This window comes from Macaca nemestrina, chromosome 15 (assembly GCF_043159975.1).
Source record: "Macaca nemestrina isolate mMacNem1 chromosome 15, mMacNem.hap1, whole genome shotgun sequence".
Classification (NCBI taxonomy): domain Eukaryota; kingdom Metazoa; phylum Chordata; class Mammalia; order Primates; family Cercopithecidae; genus Macaca; species Macaca nemestrina.
The window spans coordinates 37316719-37334720 of NC_092139.1; the positions used below are offsets into that span (position 1 = coordinate 37316719).

An 18002-nucleotide genomic window follows, 5' to 3' on the forward strand; every position below is an offset into this window, starting at 1 on the left:
AGAAACTTCTTGAACACTGATAAAGTCAACAGAAAACCACTTTCTTAATGGTAAAATGTTAGAAGTTTGAGTTTGGGAACAAGACAGAGATCCACTGTCACTTCTACTCAGCATTGTGCTCGAAGCTCTAACCAGTACAGTAACACAAGAAAAATAAAATATGAGAATTGGGAAGGAAAAATCAAAATCATTATTACTTGTGACGTGAGTGCATTTGTAGAAATTCAAAAGTATCTGCAGATAAAGTATTAGAAGTAGTAAGTACAAAGTTGTTCTACTCGAGAAATGTAAAATATCAATTCTACATTGTTCAGAGACATATTCTTGGAGCTCTTATCAGTAAGGACAGATGGTGGCTTGAAAACCGTATGATTGTATTTCCTATAGAAAGCCATTAGGTGGCCCTCTACCCTCTTTACCATGAAAGAAGTTCTTTCCTGAGTGATGCTGGAAGCAGATGGCCTCCTGTCAAGATCCATGGACATCCTGACAGGCCTGTGTTTGCCTCCTGTGGGCTGATGAGATTGAGAAATAGAGTTACTGACAAATTCTTAACTTGCTGTTTTCAGTATAAAGTTCACTTGTAATTTTTTTTTTTTTTTACCTCAGTTGCTAATGCATTTTTTTCTCCAAAGTGTGAGAGATCCCTTCCTCTATTGTCTTTAATTATTTTCTGAATGATGACCTCTCCACTAAGAAGCAACTAGTTGTGTTCGTCTAATATTGGAGGAAGATAAAATAACTTAATAAACAAAAAAGATAAATGTTTGTGGTGATAGATATCCCAATTACCCTGATTGGATCATTACACATTGTATACAGGGATCAAAATATCACATGTACCCGCGAAATATGTACAACAATTATATATCCATAAAAATGTTTTTTAAAAATTTAAATAAAGGCATTCAGTATGTCTAAGGGAAAAATCAATTCTATTTCTATATTTCACCCCCAAAAAATAAATTCACATTTGTATTCCTTTGATAGATAAAATTATTCAAACTTACAGCATAATTAGATGAAGAAAGAATGACCAAGAAAAAAATGGGTCCTAGAGTGAGACAGCCCACTATCCCTCCCAGATAGTGAACATTTTGTCAAGCTACAGTGATCACTGTGGTACTGGCACAAAATGAGATTGACCAGTAGGATATAATACATAACAAAGGATCAAAGTTTAAAAGACTCCAATTGGCCTTAAGTGAGGAAAAATTAAATGAAAATACAAAGTAGATAGTAGTAAATAAGAAGCTACAAGGTCAGTACAGACTTGAAAGCCACTAGTCACATGTGGCTTGTGACCCTTGACTAAGCAACTGAATTTTCATCCTACTTAATTTTAATTAATTTAAATATAATTTAAAAACTGATATTCAGTTCATTCATTGGAACACTTGTAAGTGTGGTCACCACAACTTGGATATATGAATCTCTTCAAATGTTTTATAAAATTGAAAAACATCAAATATTTTTAATGAAAATTTAGTGTTCAAATTAAGATGGCTTAGAAGTATAAAATACGAGGTTTTGAAGGCTTAGTAGAAAATAAGAGTGTAAAATGACTCAATAATTTGTATGTTGATCACATGTTGAAATGATGTTTTACCTGTCTTGGGTTAAATAAAAATATATTATTAAAATTAATTTCATGTTTTAATGTCATAATGTTCAGAAAAAGCTGTTTTTATTGTTTACTATGATTACTATGACACTTAAAATTACATATGTGACACATTAAATTTATATTGGATAGCAATTATGTAGAGAATGCAAAGGGAAAGAATGTATAAAGACAGCACAAAAAGGTATAATAAATATGCTACACTAATCCAAATATTTTAAAGCAAAAATATTAAATCTTAAGACTTTTAAAAATAGAAAAACCATCATGAAGACAAGAATTCTGATATTATACACTACCAAAAGTAATTTATATTCACCGTAAAACTTAGGTAATATAAAAATAAAGTAAAAATTCAAAATTTCCCCAAGTCACTCTCTGGAAACTACCACTGTTAACATTTTGTTGTTTCTATTTCCAAAAGTTTTTCTCTCTGTGTGTATACTGCACATAAATTGTGTTTTTTTCTGACTTCTTTGACTTATAAAATGGGCTACCTCCTTACATGTTGTTCTACAACTTGCTTTTTTACTCAGTGTTATGTGTTTTACTTCTCCCATGTGGAGATTTACCTCATTTTTTTTAAAGCAACTTTTCCCATAGTTTGAATGTAGCATATTTTTTTAATCATTTCTTCTTTCAACTGACTCTTATTTGTCTTCAGTTTTTTTTTTTTTTTTTTTTGGGTTTTGTTTTGTTTTTTTTATTGCATATGTCTTTGCATTTTTCTGTGAATATCTTTCTGGGATCGTTTTTTATCCTATAATGGGTGTATCACAATGCAGAAGCACTGCCAAATGGCCCTTCACAACAATGGCATGAATTTTCACTCCTATGGCAAGAATGAGCGTGCCTGTTTCTGTTACTCTTAGCAACACTGGAAGTTGTCATTGTTTTTAATTTTGCCAGTGGTATCTTGTTTTAATTTGATTTATTTAATTATTAGTGATGTTTACTGGTATATTATAGTTCTTGTTCATATCCTTTGCTCGTATTTCTATTGGGATGTTTGCCTTTTTTTCTTACTGAAATTTAGGAACTCTTTATATTTGTGCATGCCTGTGTGTACATGTGTGAGCATGTGTGTTTGTGTGTCTTTCTGTCTCTCTGGTCTTATCAGCTGTTTGTTTTTTAATCTCATTTATGGTATTTTTCACCAGATATATCTGTCAGTCTTTCCCTATATTTTCTTCATGGGTGTTTTATCTGTTACTGTTTTTTGTTTGTTTGTTTGTTTGTTTTTAACGTTTAGTTCCTCTTTTATCCATCTTTAATTTATCTGGGTATAGTTTTACTATTTTCTAAATTTTAGGCAAATTTAGTCTATTTGCCTCTCCATTTGAGGCAAGTGGAGTCTATCCATTTTCTAAATGGATAGACTTCCACAAACTTGTGGTGCATCAAGACAGAGTGTCACTCCCTCAGCTCCAAGGCTGCACCATCCACTAAGCCAGGAACTCACCCTCTATTGTAACCTTTCTCAGAGTATGCCGAGCTCAGCTCATTGGAGCTTCGAGGGTACTGCAGAAACCTCCCCCAACTGACACAGTGCCAGTAATGTGGAATGTTGGAAACTTGGTGACACTCCTCCCGTTCACAAGGAAGTCTGTTCTTTCCACAGAAATGTAGATTCCAAAAGGAAACCACTGTCTATCCCGTTATCATAGAAAAATTAAAATCCTAAAATCTCCCCCCACATTTTTCTTCTGCTTAGTGCTGAACAGCACGGACTCATTGACGCCAGCCATCTCCCGTGGTTCTCCCAGGGCCAAAGAATCATCTTACGTTCCTACAAATTCGGTATTTCATGAAGCTTTGTCCTGTGACTTCCACCAAATTATGAGTCCCTTTGAAGTTGTAATTTCCTTCCTTTTTGGCTATGTGAACAGCAGGGCCTTTGAGGCAAATAGAGAGGAAAAGTGGATATATGCACCCCCAACCCCGCTGACCTGTCATATTACTCCTTCACAACCCAACATAATTGTCTACTCTGTAAAGTCTTCTGTCACATTTACCCCAGAGACCATCCCTCTTGGACTCCACTCTACTCGTGTTTGTGTTATAGCACTAATCACCCTGTAATGCAGTTATTTAACAGTCTAAATCTTAAGGGCAGCTGATGTATAGACTAACCTACAATATGACCTGCAGAGATGAACAAGGCCAATTAGAGGTCTCCCAAAAATTTAAACTGGATTATGAGAGCTTGGAGCAGTTATCCCATGACTCAGCCCTACCTACACATTAGAACCAATGGGAAGCTTAAAAGCAGCAGCAGCCTGGGCCTTACCCCTCAGAGATGCTGGTCTAATTGTTGTGGTATAGGCCCTGAATTTTAAAGGCTTTCCAGTGGTTCTGATGTTCAGCTGGCATTGAGAAACCCTGAGTTAGTTGCAAGTTATATGGAGTCAGGGACTGGGATGGTATTGCACCCATTTATGTGCAGGCTAAAGCATAGGTGGCCAGATGGGAAAAAAGACAGATATTCTGAGACTGCTGAGAGAATGTGAGCATGGCACCCACTCTTGGTACCTCCATGATCCCAGTTCCTACAGGGGCTGGCTGCTTTAGGGTTCTGAGAGACCCCCATCTTTATTCCCCCACAATCACTTATAACCACCTAAATAGGAGTTACCTGGCATTTAAATTCTACATTGTAATTACAGTATTTTACATCATAGAGGGACAGTTTTTATAAGTTTTACCATTTTGTTTTTATGTGCTTCATGCCTTCCCCTTCTTTGGGTATTTTTGTTGGGTGGAACTATGTCCTAGAGTAATTCTCTCAGAGAAATTGTTGGAAAGAATTTGATACTTGTGGGGAGCCTTTCAGTGTGAAGACTGGAGTCTTTCTGCAGTTTTGCAACGTTACCTTGTATTTCTTTGATTGTTTCCTCTCCTTTAATTCTATTTGCTTGTTCTAGAATGTTCTGTTAGATGAATGGGGGAGATTCTGCATCTTTCCTCCATATTTCTTAACTGGACTCTCACTTTCTCGTTTTCCTTTTGCTCTGAGCTCTAGGTGAGCTCCTCAGCAGTACGTTCAAGCCCATTGATTTACTCAAAGTTAGATCCATTTCTTGGAGCCCATGCAATGAGTTGTTTTATTTTACATTTTAATTCTAATATCTTTTTTCTAACAGCCTGTTTTGGTTTTATGAATGAAATTTCCTTTCATATTCCTTTGCAAGATTAATAATTTTATTTGCTTTTGGAGCCTTATTTTTTGCTGTGAATAACTGTTCCTCAGATTTGTTGTTTGGCACCTCTCTTGCATAATGTTCGTTTTTCTCAAAATGTCTGATTTTTGATTGTGTTGAGGATTCCATGTTTGCCCATGTATACTGTTTCCGTTTGCCTCAGCCTGCAGTGAGTGTGGAGCAGGGGCAGCATGTGGTGGGTTGTGCTGAACGAGAGCCCCTATGCTGCTTGGCCTCCCTGGCCCAGGGCCAGCACTCACTGCCTTACCTCCACCGCTCGGCTCAGGCAGAGGAGGGGAAGACACTGTCTGGTGTGGCCACTCAGAATGCAGCTGCCCATGAACACTCTGGCAGTTTTCAGAAACCACCCTCTCCCTTGTATCCATGGTTCTGCACTTGGAGCATCTTTTTTTACTTTTCAGCCCTCTCCAGTCAGACTGCCATCCCTATACCCCATCTGGGTTTTTTGTTGAGAGTAACTAGCATATATAACCTCCCTTATCTGTGGTTTCACTTTCCACAGTTTCAGTTACTCAGGGTCAGCTGTAGTCCAAACATTAAGTGGAAAATTCCAGAAATAATTTATAAGTTTTAAATTGTACTCCAATCTGAGTAGTGTGATAAAATGTCATGCCATCCTGCTTTGTCCCACCTGGGATAGGAATCATCCCTTGATTCAGGGTATCCATACCCCTATGCTACCCGCCTGCTAGTGTCTTGGTTATCAGATCTAAAAATCATAGTATATGTAAGGGTCAGTACTATCCATTATTTCAGGCATCCACTGGGAGGCTGGGAATGTAACCCCACAGATTAAGCAGGACACTATATTGCCAAATCCAAAGGATACTTTTTGGTTCTCCTCTTCTTGACTTCTCAGTGGTATCAACCAACTGACCGCTTTGTGAGCGAGACTCTTCCAGCCGTCTGTGACCCATGCTGCCCTACCGCTGCTTCTTGGCCTCCCTACTGTGCAGTCTTTTCTATTCAGCCTCTCACTGTTGATTTTTTCCTAGACCTTGACCCTGGCCATCTTCTCACTGTGTGTTCTCTGACTGGACTCTGCCTTCCCCATCTGCAGCACAGCATGCCCAGAAGTGACCAGTTCCATCCTTCCTCACCAGCGTTCCCCACCTCACTAACTGGCAACATGGCTCTGCTGGTTCCAAGCCACTTCTCTTGCTTTCACTCATCAGGCACTCCCTTACCAGGCCCCAGAGCTACAGCCATCAGTGCACTCTCCACCTCCATTCCCCACCCCACCAACCCTAGCATCACAGTCTCGCCTGGACCTTCAGTTGACTTTAGCCCCTCCAGAATCCACAAAAAGTCCAGAGAAGACCTTTAAAGAACATATGTCTAGCACCTTACCTTCCTGTTGTATCTAAAATAAAATTCAGCATCCTGGGTGAACTGGCCTCCACTTACTTCACATTCAGCTTGCACTCTATTCTTTCACATTTCTGCTACCAGGGGCATCTCCTATGTCCTCAAAAGCATAAGCTCTTGCCCTACACTGAGCATTTGTACATGCTTATCCCATTTTCTGGAACACTCTTCCCACTACCCTTCATTCTGTATACTTTCATGCCTTGCTTGATTTTTCCAGACAATAACAAATTCTCCAATTCTCTCTCCAGTGTCCCACAGTTCAGTTCCATTTTGACACTACCCATAGTTGAAGCAAATCCTGCAGATTAGGGGCTCAGTTCCACAAGACTGCTCCCACTTCAGACACTAAGCACACATGGGTCCCCAGGCTACCTCACTGCTACTGGGCCAACTACAAATTCAGGGCTTCTGGTGACTGCTCACTCCAAGATTTGACAATTTGTTAGAACAGCTCACAGAACTCAGGAGAGCGCTATACATAGAATTACAGTCTTATTATACAGGGTACAACTCAGGAACCGCCAAATGGAAGACATGAATAGCACAAGGCGTGGAGGTGGGTGAGCACAGCTCTTTCATGCCCTCTCTGGACAAGCCTCCTCCCTGCACGTGGATATGTTCATTATCCCGGAAGCTCCCCCAAGCCTCATCATTCTGAGTTTTTTTATTGAAGTTTCATTACATAGGCAGGATAGATGAAATCACTTTCTATTGGTGCCTGAACTCATCTCCAGCCCCTTTCCCCTTCCTGGAGGTTGGGGGATGGGGCTGAAAGTTCTAACCCTCTAACCACCTAGTTGGGTTTTCTGGTAACCAGCCCACATTTGAGGCTCTTTAGGCCCCTCTCCCCATGAGTCATTCATTAGCACACAAAAGACACTCATGTCTGTCTGAAAATTCTAAGGGCTAAGCTAAATTGTCTCCCCTTGTTCCTCTCTCCCGTAGAACTGTATTATTTTTCATCATGGTATTCATCACACTTTGAAGAATGTATTCATATGTTTACTTGCTTAATATCTGGGTCAGTAGACCAAGCTTCAGGGGAGCAGGGCACTGTCTCTCGTTCAGTCCCATACACACACGCCTTCAGCATCTAGTACATAATGTGGTAAGATATTTGTGGGAGGTAAACTTAGACTCTTCAGGATAAGTGCAGAGTAAGGAGGAACCATAGGCACCAACCTCTCAGGGAAAAAAGCTTGTGTCAGTGGCTTGCTTTTAAGGGATATAGGGGTTGTATTCTAGCTCCACTTAGTAGACATCCTTAAATTCTTAGAGCATGTGTATGGAATAAGATGGCCCTGCTGCCAAGTACCAGCCCGATGAGGACCAGCCACTTCTACTGGACGTTCAGTCCCTGGACGACCAAATGGCACTATCAGAATACATGGGGGAAGTATTTTTCAGGCCCATGGCCTCTCATGTAGTAAACAAGGACAGATGGCATTTTCATTGCTTCTCCCTTGTGGGGGTTGAAATTCTGGAAAAGAATCCGGAACTTTGGTTTTTCTAGACGATGTTTACTAACTAGTGATGATAAACTTTTAGCTAAGAATAGAGTTATTTTCATGACATGGGGAAGAAAATATTTTCCCAGAGCAAGTTAACCATGTCTAAAAGAATTTATTTAGCTTTTTTTTTTTTTTTTTTTTTTTTTTTGAGATAGGGTCTCTGTTGCCCAGGCTGGAACACAGTGGTACAATCCCAGCCCTCTACAGCCTCAAACTCCTGGGCTGGTCTCAAGCAGTCCTCCTCACCTCAGTCTCCCAAGTAGAGCTGGGACTACAGGCATGCACCATCATGCCCAGCTAATATTTTCTTTTTTGTAGAGTTGGGTTCTCCCTATATTGCCCAGGCTGGTCTTAAACTTCTGGCCTCAAGCAGTCCTCCCATCTCAGCCTCCCAAGGTGCTGGGATTACCAGCGTGAGCCACTGCTCCCAGCCTGGTCCAAAAGAATTCAAAATGGAGCCTATAAGGAAAAGGGGAAAGGTATCCAGATAATCCTAAGCACTCTGAAAAATGGCTAATATATGGAAAAAGAGAATAAAAGTCGGGGGGAAATTCGATGATTCAAATGAGAAAATCAATGTAAGGTGAGTTAGAAAAAGTATTTCCAGACTCAGGGCACAGAGAAGTAAACTCTAGGTCCTGACGCAGTCTGTTGAGACCTCTTTGTGTCCTAATGAGATGCTTTTTCAGCCTCAGGAAGGAGCCTCTATAAAGAGGGAAATAAGAGACTCTCCCTTGCTTGCTGTTCTGTCACTTCTTGTAGCTGGAGCAGCAAGTAGAAAGAACTGGGTAACTGGTGTTGTCAACAGATCTGCATTGAATACAGAAGGGCCCTCTCACCCTCTCTGAGAGGGAAGCAGGCACAGACTGTATTACAGGTGGACCCAAGAGAGGCTTCTGAGTGACACCAGGGTCCTTGCCTCTCAGCAGCGGCAACAGGTTCTTGACCAACTTAGAAGCTGTTCCCGTTGGCTTCATGCTCTTCCTTGTGAATTTGCTGCCTCCTTATGTTTATCTATTAGAATAAAAATGACAAAAATCAGGATTATACACGGAAGCCAAGAAAGACTGAGAAGGTTATTCTCAGACCTCTTTACTGGTTCTTCCTGTTCTCCCCAACTTCTCATTGTTAGGGTAGCCCCAGGACATTCTCGTCTATCTGTATTCACTCTCTTGGTGACCATGGCCAGGTTTATTGCTTGAAATACCATATATATCCTGATGCTTTCCAAATGCCATGCCCAGCCCAGACCTGGCAGCCAGCCTCCAGGTTAGAATGTCTGCCCAGGATATCTCCCCGGGCTGTCCGGTAGATGTCTCAGGGTTCTGCATGTCTAAAATGGATCTCCTGATATGTCCAGATTCCAAAGTGCTTTTCACACCTCTGCTTCCACCGCCCTGGTTTGAGCCACCATCATCTCACCTAGACTGCTGGTCTCCCTAATAATGCCATTGCACCCCTAATGGTCTTCTCAGCAAACATTAAATCACAACACTTCTGTTTAAAAACCTGCACTGGCTTTCTCTCCCAGTGCCCTCATAATGCCTGCAGTGCCTCGCATGATCTGCCCTTCACCCTCACCCTTCTCTCTGCCTTTATCTCTGGCCTTACACACCCCACTCCAAACATGCTGGCCTCCTGAGGCTCCCCAAGCCATCCCAGGCACAGCCTTGCCTCGGGCTTTGCACTGACTGCCCCTTTTTCCAGATGCACTTTTGCAGGCGTCCATGAGCCACCTCCCATACCTTCTCCAAGTTGTTGCTCAAATGTCACCTTCTGAGAAAGAAAGGCCCAGCTACTCTGACCCTCCTGCTCTGGAGTGCCACTGGTACTCCTGAACCCCCTGCTCTTACCATCTTTTTATTTCTGTAGCACTTACCTACCTTTTGGCATGCTCTGTAATTTGCTTATTTACTTACTGTTTGTCTCCACCTGCTGGAATGTAAACTCCATGGGACAGTAGTCTTTGCTCTGTTTATCAGTGTTTTCCATGAGCCTAGAACAGGACCTGACCCAATTAAAGTATTGATTAAAAAGACAATGTAGGCCAGTCATGTGAGGCCTGTAATCTTTGCCAAAGTAGGCAGATCACTTGAGGTTAGGAGTTTGAGACCAGACTGGCCAACGTGGTGAAACCTCGTCTCCACTAAAAATACAAAAATTAGCTGGGCGTGATGGCACACACCTGTAGTCCAAGCTACTCGGGAGGCCAAAAGAGGAGAATAGAATCGCTTGAACCTGGGAGGCGGAGGTTGCAGTGAGCTGAGATCATGCCACTGCACTCCAGCCTGGGTGACAGAGCGAGACCCTGTCTCAAAAAAAAAGACAATGTAGACTGTCAGAGAGAAGAGTTGCCAGTGTCCTGATAGCAGAGAGACCCAGAGATGAAGGCTTTCCACCAAGTGACGATCCTGGGGGTTTGGAAGGCAATCCTGTTGAATTGCCTTTTGTCAGGGCACCCATTGGAGGGGTCTGCACCCTTGTACCCCTTAGGGAGGCAGTGAGCCTTGAGGGAGCCTTGAGGTAAGGGCAGTTCAGTCATCGTAGCATCTTAGAGTCCCTTTATCCAGCCAGCCCAGGAGGGCTGTGTTGGTATCAGCACTTGGGTGCACTGAGGTGCCATTCATGAAGCTGACCCCATCCTACAAACGCAGAGCTCAGCCAGCAAGAGAGTACCTTGATGACACTGGCAGAGAGCCTTACGTCTGCATGTAGCACTCTGGAAAAATACCCTGTAGCTAGCCCCTTTTACAAGTTAATGAGTAAAAATGCAGTTACAGCAGTTATCTATTTTTTTTACTTGTTAAGCTCGTTCTTCCTTTTAACTGCAAGTCAGCTATTCTCTTTGCCATCACTGTTGCTTTTCAAATCATTCCACACCTGGTTTATACATGAGAGAGCATTGAAATCCTCTGCAACTATTAAGGTCACTAGGAGTATTTTCTCTTATTATTTGTAAGAAAGTTGTTGGCTTGGGTTTGATCATTTCAAATGTGTTTTATTTAAAAATACATATTTGTAAAAATATTGAATATACACTAAAAATTATACACATTTCTTCTTCTGTTTGCCTCTTCCTTATGAAAAGTTGATTGTTACTTTAATAATTAACTTTTTCACCTTCTTATATTTTACCAGTAAATGTTTGCTAACTTGAATAAACAGCATGACTAATATTTGTTATAATTATCTTAGAATTATTTTTCTTATTTGGGATAAGCCACTGTGGGCCATTGTGATAAAGGCTGAGTGGAAGGTCAGGGCTCTCTCTGAGTACCACGTGGGAACAATACAGTCTAGAGGCCTGGCTAGGAAGCCTGGCTCTCCGAAGTTGTCTCACTCATTGCCTCCTGAGCCAGCACATTGTTGTGACAGAGCATCAGAAGGGAGCCCAGAGGTGGCATTTGGGAGCTGTTTTCACTGCCTGGCCTGTGGTGTGGGCAACGATGGGTGCTGATTCTGGGGGCTGGGATAATAACTCAGTACTTTGCTTTCTCACAGTTGTTTCCTCTCTTTGCTCCTGGTGGCTGCTGTGGTTTGGAAGATCAAACAAAGTTGTTGGGCCTCCAGACGTAGAGAGGTAAGCCTCAGTGAGTAAAGATTAAAGAATCTCTGGAAGAGGTTTTTTTCTTTATTTTTCTCTTAAGCAAGTGGGTTTTGGCTATTCAGTGATAATGGACAGACAGACATCTCCACGGCAGGAATAATGCAGCGCTTTCTGCAATCCATGGTTCCGCAGCATATGATCAGTAAACTTAGATGAGTGCTACATAAAGTGTAATTAGTTCTGCACCACAGGGTCTTACCTTCCTAAAAGGAAACTCTGGTGTTGACTTAGAAATGCCAGTTTTATCCTTCCGACCAGAACCCAAGTCCTGACTGAGGCCAGAGATCCAAGGGCTTATTAGCACAGCCCAGCCACCGTATGATTAGGCACCACCTTCACAAGAACTTTTCATGGGAGAGGGAAGTCAGCCATTTAAGCATCTCAAAAATTTTTCATTTTTCAAGGAAAGATAAATGTGTGTGTAGTCAAGTTTTCCACTTGAATTTTATTTTTCAATAAGTCTTGATTTGTTTCCAGAGCTTCATTCCAAAAGTAGTAAGTCAAGCAAACATTTACAGTTGACAAATTTAAATACATAAACTTGGTTGAAAATTACAACATATCAAATGCCCATCAATCAATGAGTGGATAAAGAAAATGGGGGGGGGTAGTGTAGTGTGTATATATATATTTATATACATTTGCAGCAACCTGGGTGGAATTGGAGACCAGTATTCTAAGTGAAGTAATTCAGGAATGGAAAATCAAACTTCATATATTCTCACTTACAAGTGGGAACTAAGCCCTGAGGATGCAAAGGCATAAGAATGATACAATGGACTTTGGGGACTCGGGGGAAAGAGTGGGAGGGGGGTGAGGGATAAAATACTACACATTGGGTACAGTGTACACTGCTCGGGTGATAGGTGCACCAGAATCTCAGAAATCACCACTAAAGAACTTATTCATATAACCAAACACCACCTGTTCCCCCAAAAACCTATTGAAATAATAAATAAATAAATAAATAAATATTTTTAAAAAAATAACCACCATTAAAATAATTACAACATAAAAACTTTGTTTATGGCAACTTTCACTTGCATCATTACTTTGCCTTTCATTTAGTCATGCCTGTTGCATTGTTGCTAATGGAAATGCTCACCTGTATATAAGAGCTAGACAAAGAAGCTGTCTGGGGTTTTTTTTGGATCTGCTCATGCCTTTTTCTACATAAAAATTTATTTATAGATAAGATTTAGAAGAGAAGGGAAGTGTGTAAAATCACAGCTCACAAGCATTCACCACTGTTTATAGGACGTTCATGTCTGAATAGGATTAAAACAGGCTCCAGGATAAGAGCCTCTTGTTGTGGGCCACAGTACCACCTTTTCTGACCCACATAAAGATGATGTTATCATAGAGGGAATGTTGTACACACTTTATTATTAGGTTTTAAATTCAGGGGATAACATATTCAAAGGGTTTTTTAGATAGCTGTATTACTGATACACTTTAAAATCCTAATGAATTACATGATGTTCTGAAAAAATTATATTTTCAATTTAATTTAAATGTATATTTATTCACAGTGGAGTAAGAAGTAAGAAGCCACAGTAAACCAGTAACCAAGAAAGGAGTTGAAAACTTTGTCTAAGTGCTACTCTCTCCAAGAAGAACATTAGACCCAGGGAGTTTCAAGGTTGAGACGAGCTTATGGAGATAATGATAGCCTGTTCCTCCCTGAGTGCTTATGAGAATTAATTGTTTCTAAAATCTGTAAAGCAAAGGAACAGATGGAAAGCTCGAAAGAGTCTGAATGATTTTATACACAGAAATCTTGGTACCAAAACTTGACAAAGGCAGCACCAAAATATATAGGCCAGCCACATGGTAAATGTATGTGCAGCAGTCTAATTGCAGTGTAATGAAAGAGTCACTTAATATTAGAAAACCTATTATATCATGTGAAAAAAAGAATATACTCTGTCAATGGGGAAAAAATAACACCTGAATTCTTCCTAGAGGCCAAGTAATCATTTCGTCATTTATTAAAACTCAATACCCATTCCTAATTTGAAAACAAAACTCACAGTAAAATCAAAAATACCTTTTTAACACTATGAAGACTATCTGGATAACCAGCATCACTCATGGTAAAACAAACAAACACCAGAGGTTGTATCCAGACAAGTTAGTTTTAACAGGAGCTGACATCTGAGCATTTCAAAATTCCAGGCACTGAGTTCTAAGTGGTTTTACATAGATTAATCCTCATCTCAAACCTATGAAACAGGTATTGTCACTAGCTGTGTTTTATGGATGAGCTGAGGCTCAGAAAGGTGAAGTAACTTAACACCACATAGTTAACTAAGAGGGAGTACGAGGCTTTAACAAGGGACTTCTGGGACTTCTGTCTTCACAGCCTTATCTAGGGACTTCTGTCTTCACAGCCCAAGTTCCTTATCTTCTTGTAATCCTGCAGTCACTCACCTTTGTGCTGGATGTTCTAGACTGTGCACTAAGTGAAAGGGCACTAAGAAGTATTGTTACTATTGGAAAGGAAACAAAATTATTATTTTTGTATAAAGTTATTAAAACAGTATAGTAGAGATTTGTCTGCATAAAAATAAAGGCTTAAGTATGTCAAAAATAAATGAATAACACAGAAGCTAAACAATCAACTGGAAATTGTAACATGCATGAGAGAAAGTAAGATGCACAGCCTATAGGAAAAAGGTTAAAAAATATATATATATATGTTTAGTATGGAGTTGATCATCTAATTAACTATGCTTTTACCCGTGTGATTTGGAATTTCTCTGTAACTGTGAAGCTGACCATTCAGAATGTATTTCATCATTTTTAAAATGTCAGTCATTATTTATTCCCTCTCAAAAATTGCAGAAGCAATTATTTGATATTATTTTTAAAAACAATAATAGTAGCGGCTGACGCTGTTTAGTCCTTGCTACACACCAGCCCCCGTTTTAAGTGCTTTTACACACGTTGCCTCCTGAACTCTGTCTTATTGTGACCCCAGCACTTAGAATAGCACAGACCCCAGAGGAGCATTGCTGCATTTTTTAGTTGAGTAAATGGACCTACAGTTTTATAAAATGTAAGAATGTTGGTATTTTAAGAAAATACTTGGCCGGGCGCGGTGGCTGAAGCCTGTAATCCCAGCACTTTGGGAGGCCGAGTCGGGCGGATCACGAGGTCAGGAGATTGAGACCATCCTGGCTAACACGGTGAAACCCCGTCTCTACTAAAAAATACAAACTAGCCGGGCGAGGTGGCAGGCGCCTGTAGTCCCAGCTACTCGGGAGGCTGAGGCAGGAGAATGGCATAAACCCGGGAGGCAGAGCTTGCAGTGAGCTGAGATCCGGCCACTGCACTCCAGCCTGGGCAACAGAGCGAGACTCTGTCTCAAAAAAAAAAAAAAAAAAAAAAAGAAAATACTTATCATAAAAATGCCCTTCTAGAACAGAGCCATATCTATCCAGGCCAAGATTCTGTCTCCTACAGTAGTTCCAAGGAGGCAATTTGAAGTAAGGCCTACTTGTCTCCCAAGGCATAACCTCAAAGCTTCAGCATCATGCCCAGAAGATCTCTAATATCCTTAATGATATGTGAAAGGCCGTTCACCATGTGCTAGGCGCTGTGCTATAGCATCTCATTTGATCCCAGTGACAATGTTATGGGATAGGAACACATTTCAGAGGGAGGACACTGATGCCCAGAGACTTCAAACACCTTTCTTAAGGTCACACAGCTGTAGACTATTGGAGCAGGAGTTCACATCAAGCCTCCCTAAATCCAGTGCCCCTGTTTGTCCCTCTACTCTGCAAAATTTCACATTTGTTTGTTTTTAGCTTATACCACCTCTCTAAAGGAGGGTTCGCTCCGTTCCTATCTGCCATATAATGAGGCATGGGTTTTTGTTGTTGTGTGAGTTATTGGTGCAATTTTCAGTAGGAAGAAAGCAAGCCTGACTTTAGCAGTAGAAAGACGAGGAGATAGGGCCATACCATTTTATGTATTTGACAAGTCGACATCATAGCATTACATCCACAGTACTTTTATTTTTATCATTATTTTCTTATTTTACTTTAAGTTCTGGGATACATGTGCAGAACTTGCAGATTTGTTACATAGGTATACATGTGCCATGGTGGTTTGCTGCACCTATCAACCTGTCATCTAGGTTTTAAGCCCTGCATGCATTTGGTATTTGTCCTAATGCTCTCGCTCCCCTTGCCCCCCCACCCCCCGCAACAGGCCCCAGTGTGTGATGTTCCCTTCCCTGTGTCCATGTGTTCTCATGGTTCAGCTCCCACTTAAGAGTGAGGACATGTAGTATTTGGTTTTCTGTTCCTGTGTTAATTTGCTGAGACTGATGACTTCCAGCTTCATCCATGTCTCTGCAAAGGATATGAACTCATTTTTTTTAAGGCCGCATAGTATTCCATGGTGTATATGTGCCATGTTTTCTTTATCCAGTCTATCATTGATGGGCATTTGGGTTGGTTCTAAGTCTGCTATTGTAAATAGTGCTACAATAAACATAGTACTTGAATAAGTATCTCTAACAGGGGCTTTTTAAAAATATAAGAACAATGGTGTTATCACATCCAACAAAATTTAATAATCCCTAATGTTATCTAATATGCAGTCTAAAAAGTATCATTTTGGACTTGATTTGTTTGAATCAGGGAAGATGAGGTGTTTTTAACATGTAGCATTCACTAATAAAAGCCCCTCAGTCCTCATTCCATTAATGACTTTGCCGTATTATTTATCAGCAACTTCTTCGAGAGATGCAACAGATGGCCAGCCGTCCCTTTGCCTCCGTAAATGTCGCCTTGGAAACAGATGAGGAGCCTCCTGATCTTATTGGGGGGAGTATAAAGGTGAGATTGTGACTCAGAAGTCCCTATAACTTGACTTTTTAAAACTTAGGCTCCTAAGTCTGGGAAACCAGAGAGGCAAAAGCCTTATTCCATTACCTCCTTTTTTCCCTCTCTTTCTTTTTAACAATAAGCTAAAACAATGAAGTTGTTGGGTACTCTTTTGCTTTTGTTTTTCGGTCTTTGTTTCATGTCACTGAGCAGTCTTGTGTTCAGGGGATTTTAAAATATAAATGATTTGTCTGATTTTCTTTTAAGTATTCTGTGGCATACAAAACTTTTATTTGAAAATAACTACATTGAACATTGAATCATTTTTCTTTTTTTTTTTTTTCTTTTTCTTTTTTTTTTTGAGACAGAGTCTCACTGTGTCACACAGGCTGGAGCGCAGTGGCACAGTCTCGGCTCACTGCAATCCACCTCCCGAGTTCAAGCGATCCTCCTGCCCTAGCCTCCTGAGTTGCTGGGATTACAGACGTGCGCAACCATGCCCAGCTGATTTTTGTATTTTTAGTAGAGACAGGGTTTCGCCATCTTGGCCAGGCTGGTCTCGAACTCCTAACTTCCAGCAATCCGCCCGCCTCGGCCTCCCAAAGTGCTGGGATTACAGGCGTGAACCACTGTGCCCAGCCCATTGTTCTTTATATTTGGGGGAATTTTTTAAGCAGAAAAATGATAATACACTGTGTATTAACACTGTATGGAAAATATTTATCACCCGCCTCCCCAAAAGGATGAAGAAAATGGTAAGACTTTCTCCTTGGGCAAAATGATGGAATATTTAAGATACACTAGAGAAATAGCTATATATCTTGAATAAAACATACTTATTTAAAATGTTACTGAGCTCACAGGAAATAGGTAAAATCAGGCAATAGTCTCCTTCCCTACCCTAAAAAGAACAAACCATAAACCAAAACCAGAACCATGATTTGTCCTAAGTGGTTCCAGATGGTAAACACCATGACGCCCACCTGAATATATGGAAATCCTCTCTGTAGAAAAACATCTTCAATTCAGCGCTGTTGGAGTCCCACAGACCAAGATGAAGTAATTAAAGATCACCAGGGACAAGAAGAGGCAAGCCACCATAAATAAGAATAGCAGAAACAACAGAAGATTGATGTGGACAGGACTCCAAATGTTAGAATTGAAATATAAAGAATATAATGTAACTGTGTATGAAATGTTTAGAGAAATAAAAGATTAAATCATAAAAGATGAGAGTCAAGTATGGCCAAGCGGAGCTGAAGAAGAACCAAATGGAACTTCTAGAAATGAAAAATACACTCATTGAAATTTTTTAAATAAACTCAGTTTACACGTTAAACAGCATATGAAACATAAGAGAGAATTTACGAAGTGGAAGATGAATCTGAAAAAAGTACACAGAATGCAGCTCAGAGAGACAAGGAGATAGAAAGTACGATAGATACTAAGAATATGGAAGATAGAATGAGAAGATCCAACTCATGTATTTCCAGAATCCCAGAACAAAGGAGAGGCAATATTCAGGGATGATAGCTTTCCAGAACCGATGGAAAACATGAATATACAGATTCCAGAAGCAAAACATATTGTAAGCATGATTAAAGAAAGAAAGAAAGGGAAGGCAGGAAGGAAAGAAAACTAGTTGGATTTCTCATAATGAAATTGTATAACTCCAAAGACAAAGAGAACATCTTAAAATCAGCCAGAGAAGAAGTATCACATACAACGTGGAGAAACTGGAACCTTAGTGCACTGTTGATGGAAGTATAAAGTGATGGAGCCTCTGTGGAAAACAGCACCACTGTTCCCCCCAGAATTAAAAATAGA

The 18002-nt window shown here is 40.4% G+C and overlaps 1 protein-coding gene across 4 annotated transcripts in view; it reads left to right on the forward strand.

Moving 5' to 3' along the window:
* LOC105481592 (attractin) overlaps positions 1-18002 on the forward strand; it is a 178966-nt gene that overhangs the window by 150493 nt on the left and 10471 nt on the right. The window contains exons 26-27 of one of the 4 annotated variants that reach the window (XM_011741276.3): positions 11229-11307; positions 16080-16187. In XM_011741276.3, coding sequence (XP_011739578.2) covers positions 11229-11307; positions 16080-16187 — 187 coding nt within the window. Of the gene's footprint in view, positions 1-387; positions 1648-4511; positions 4564-5840; positions 7808-11228; positions 11308-16079; positions 16188-18002 lie in introns of those variants that run through there. The other 3 variants (XM_011741275.3, XM_071079598.1, XM_011741274.3) reach the window with 3 other exon arrangements.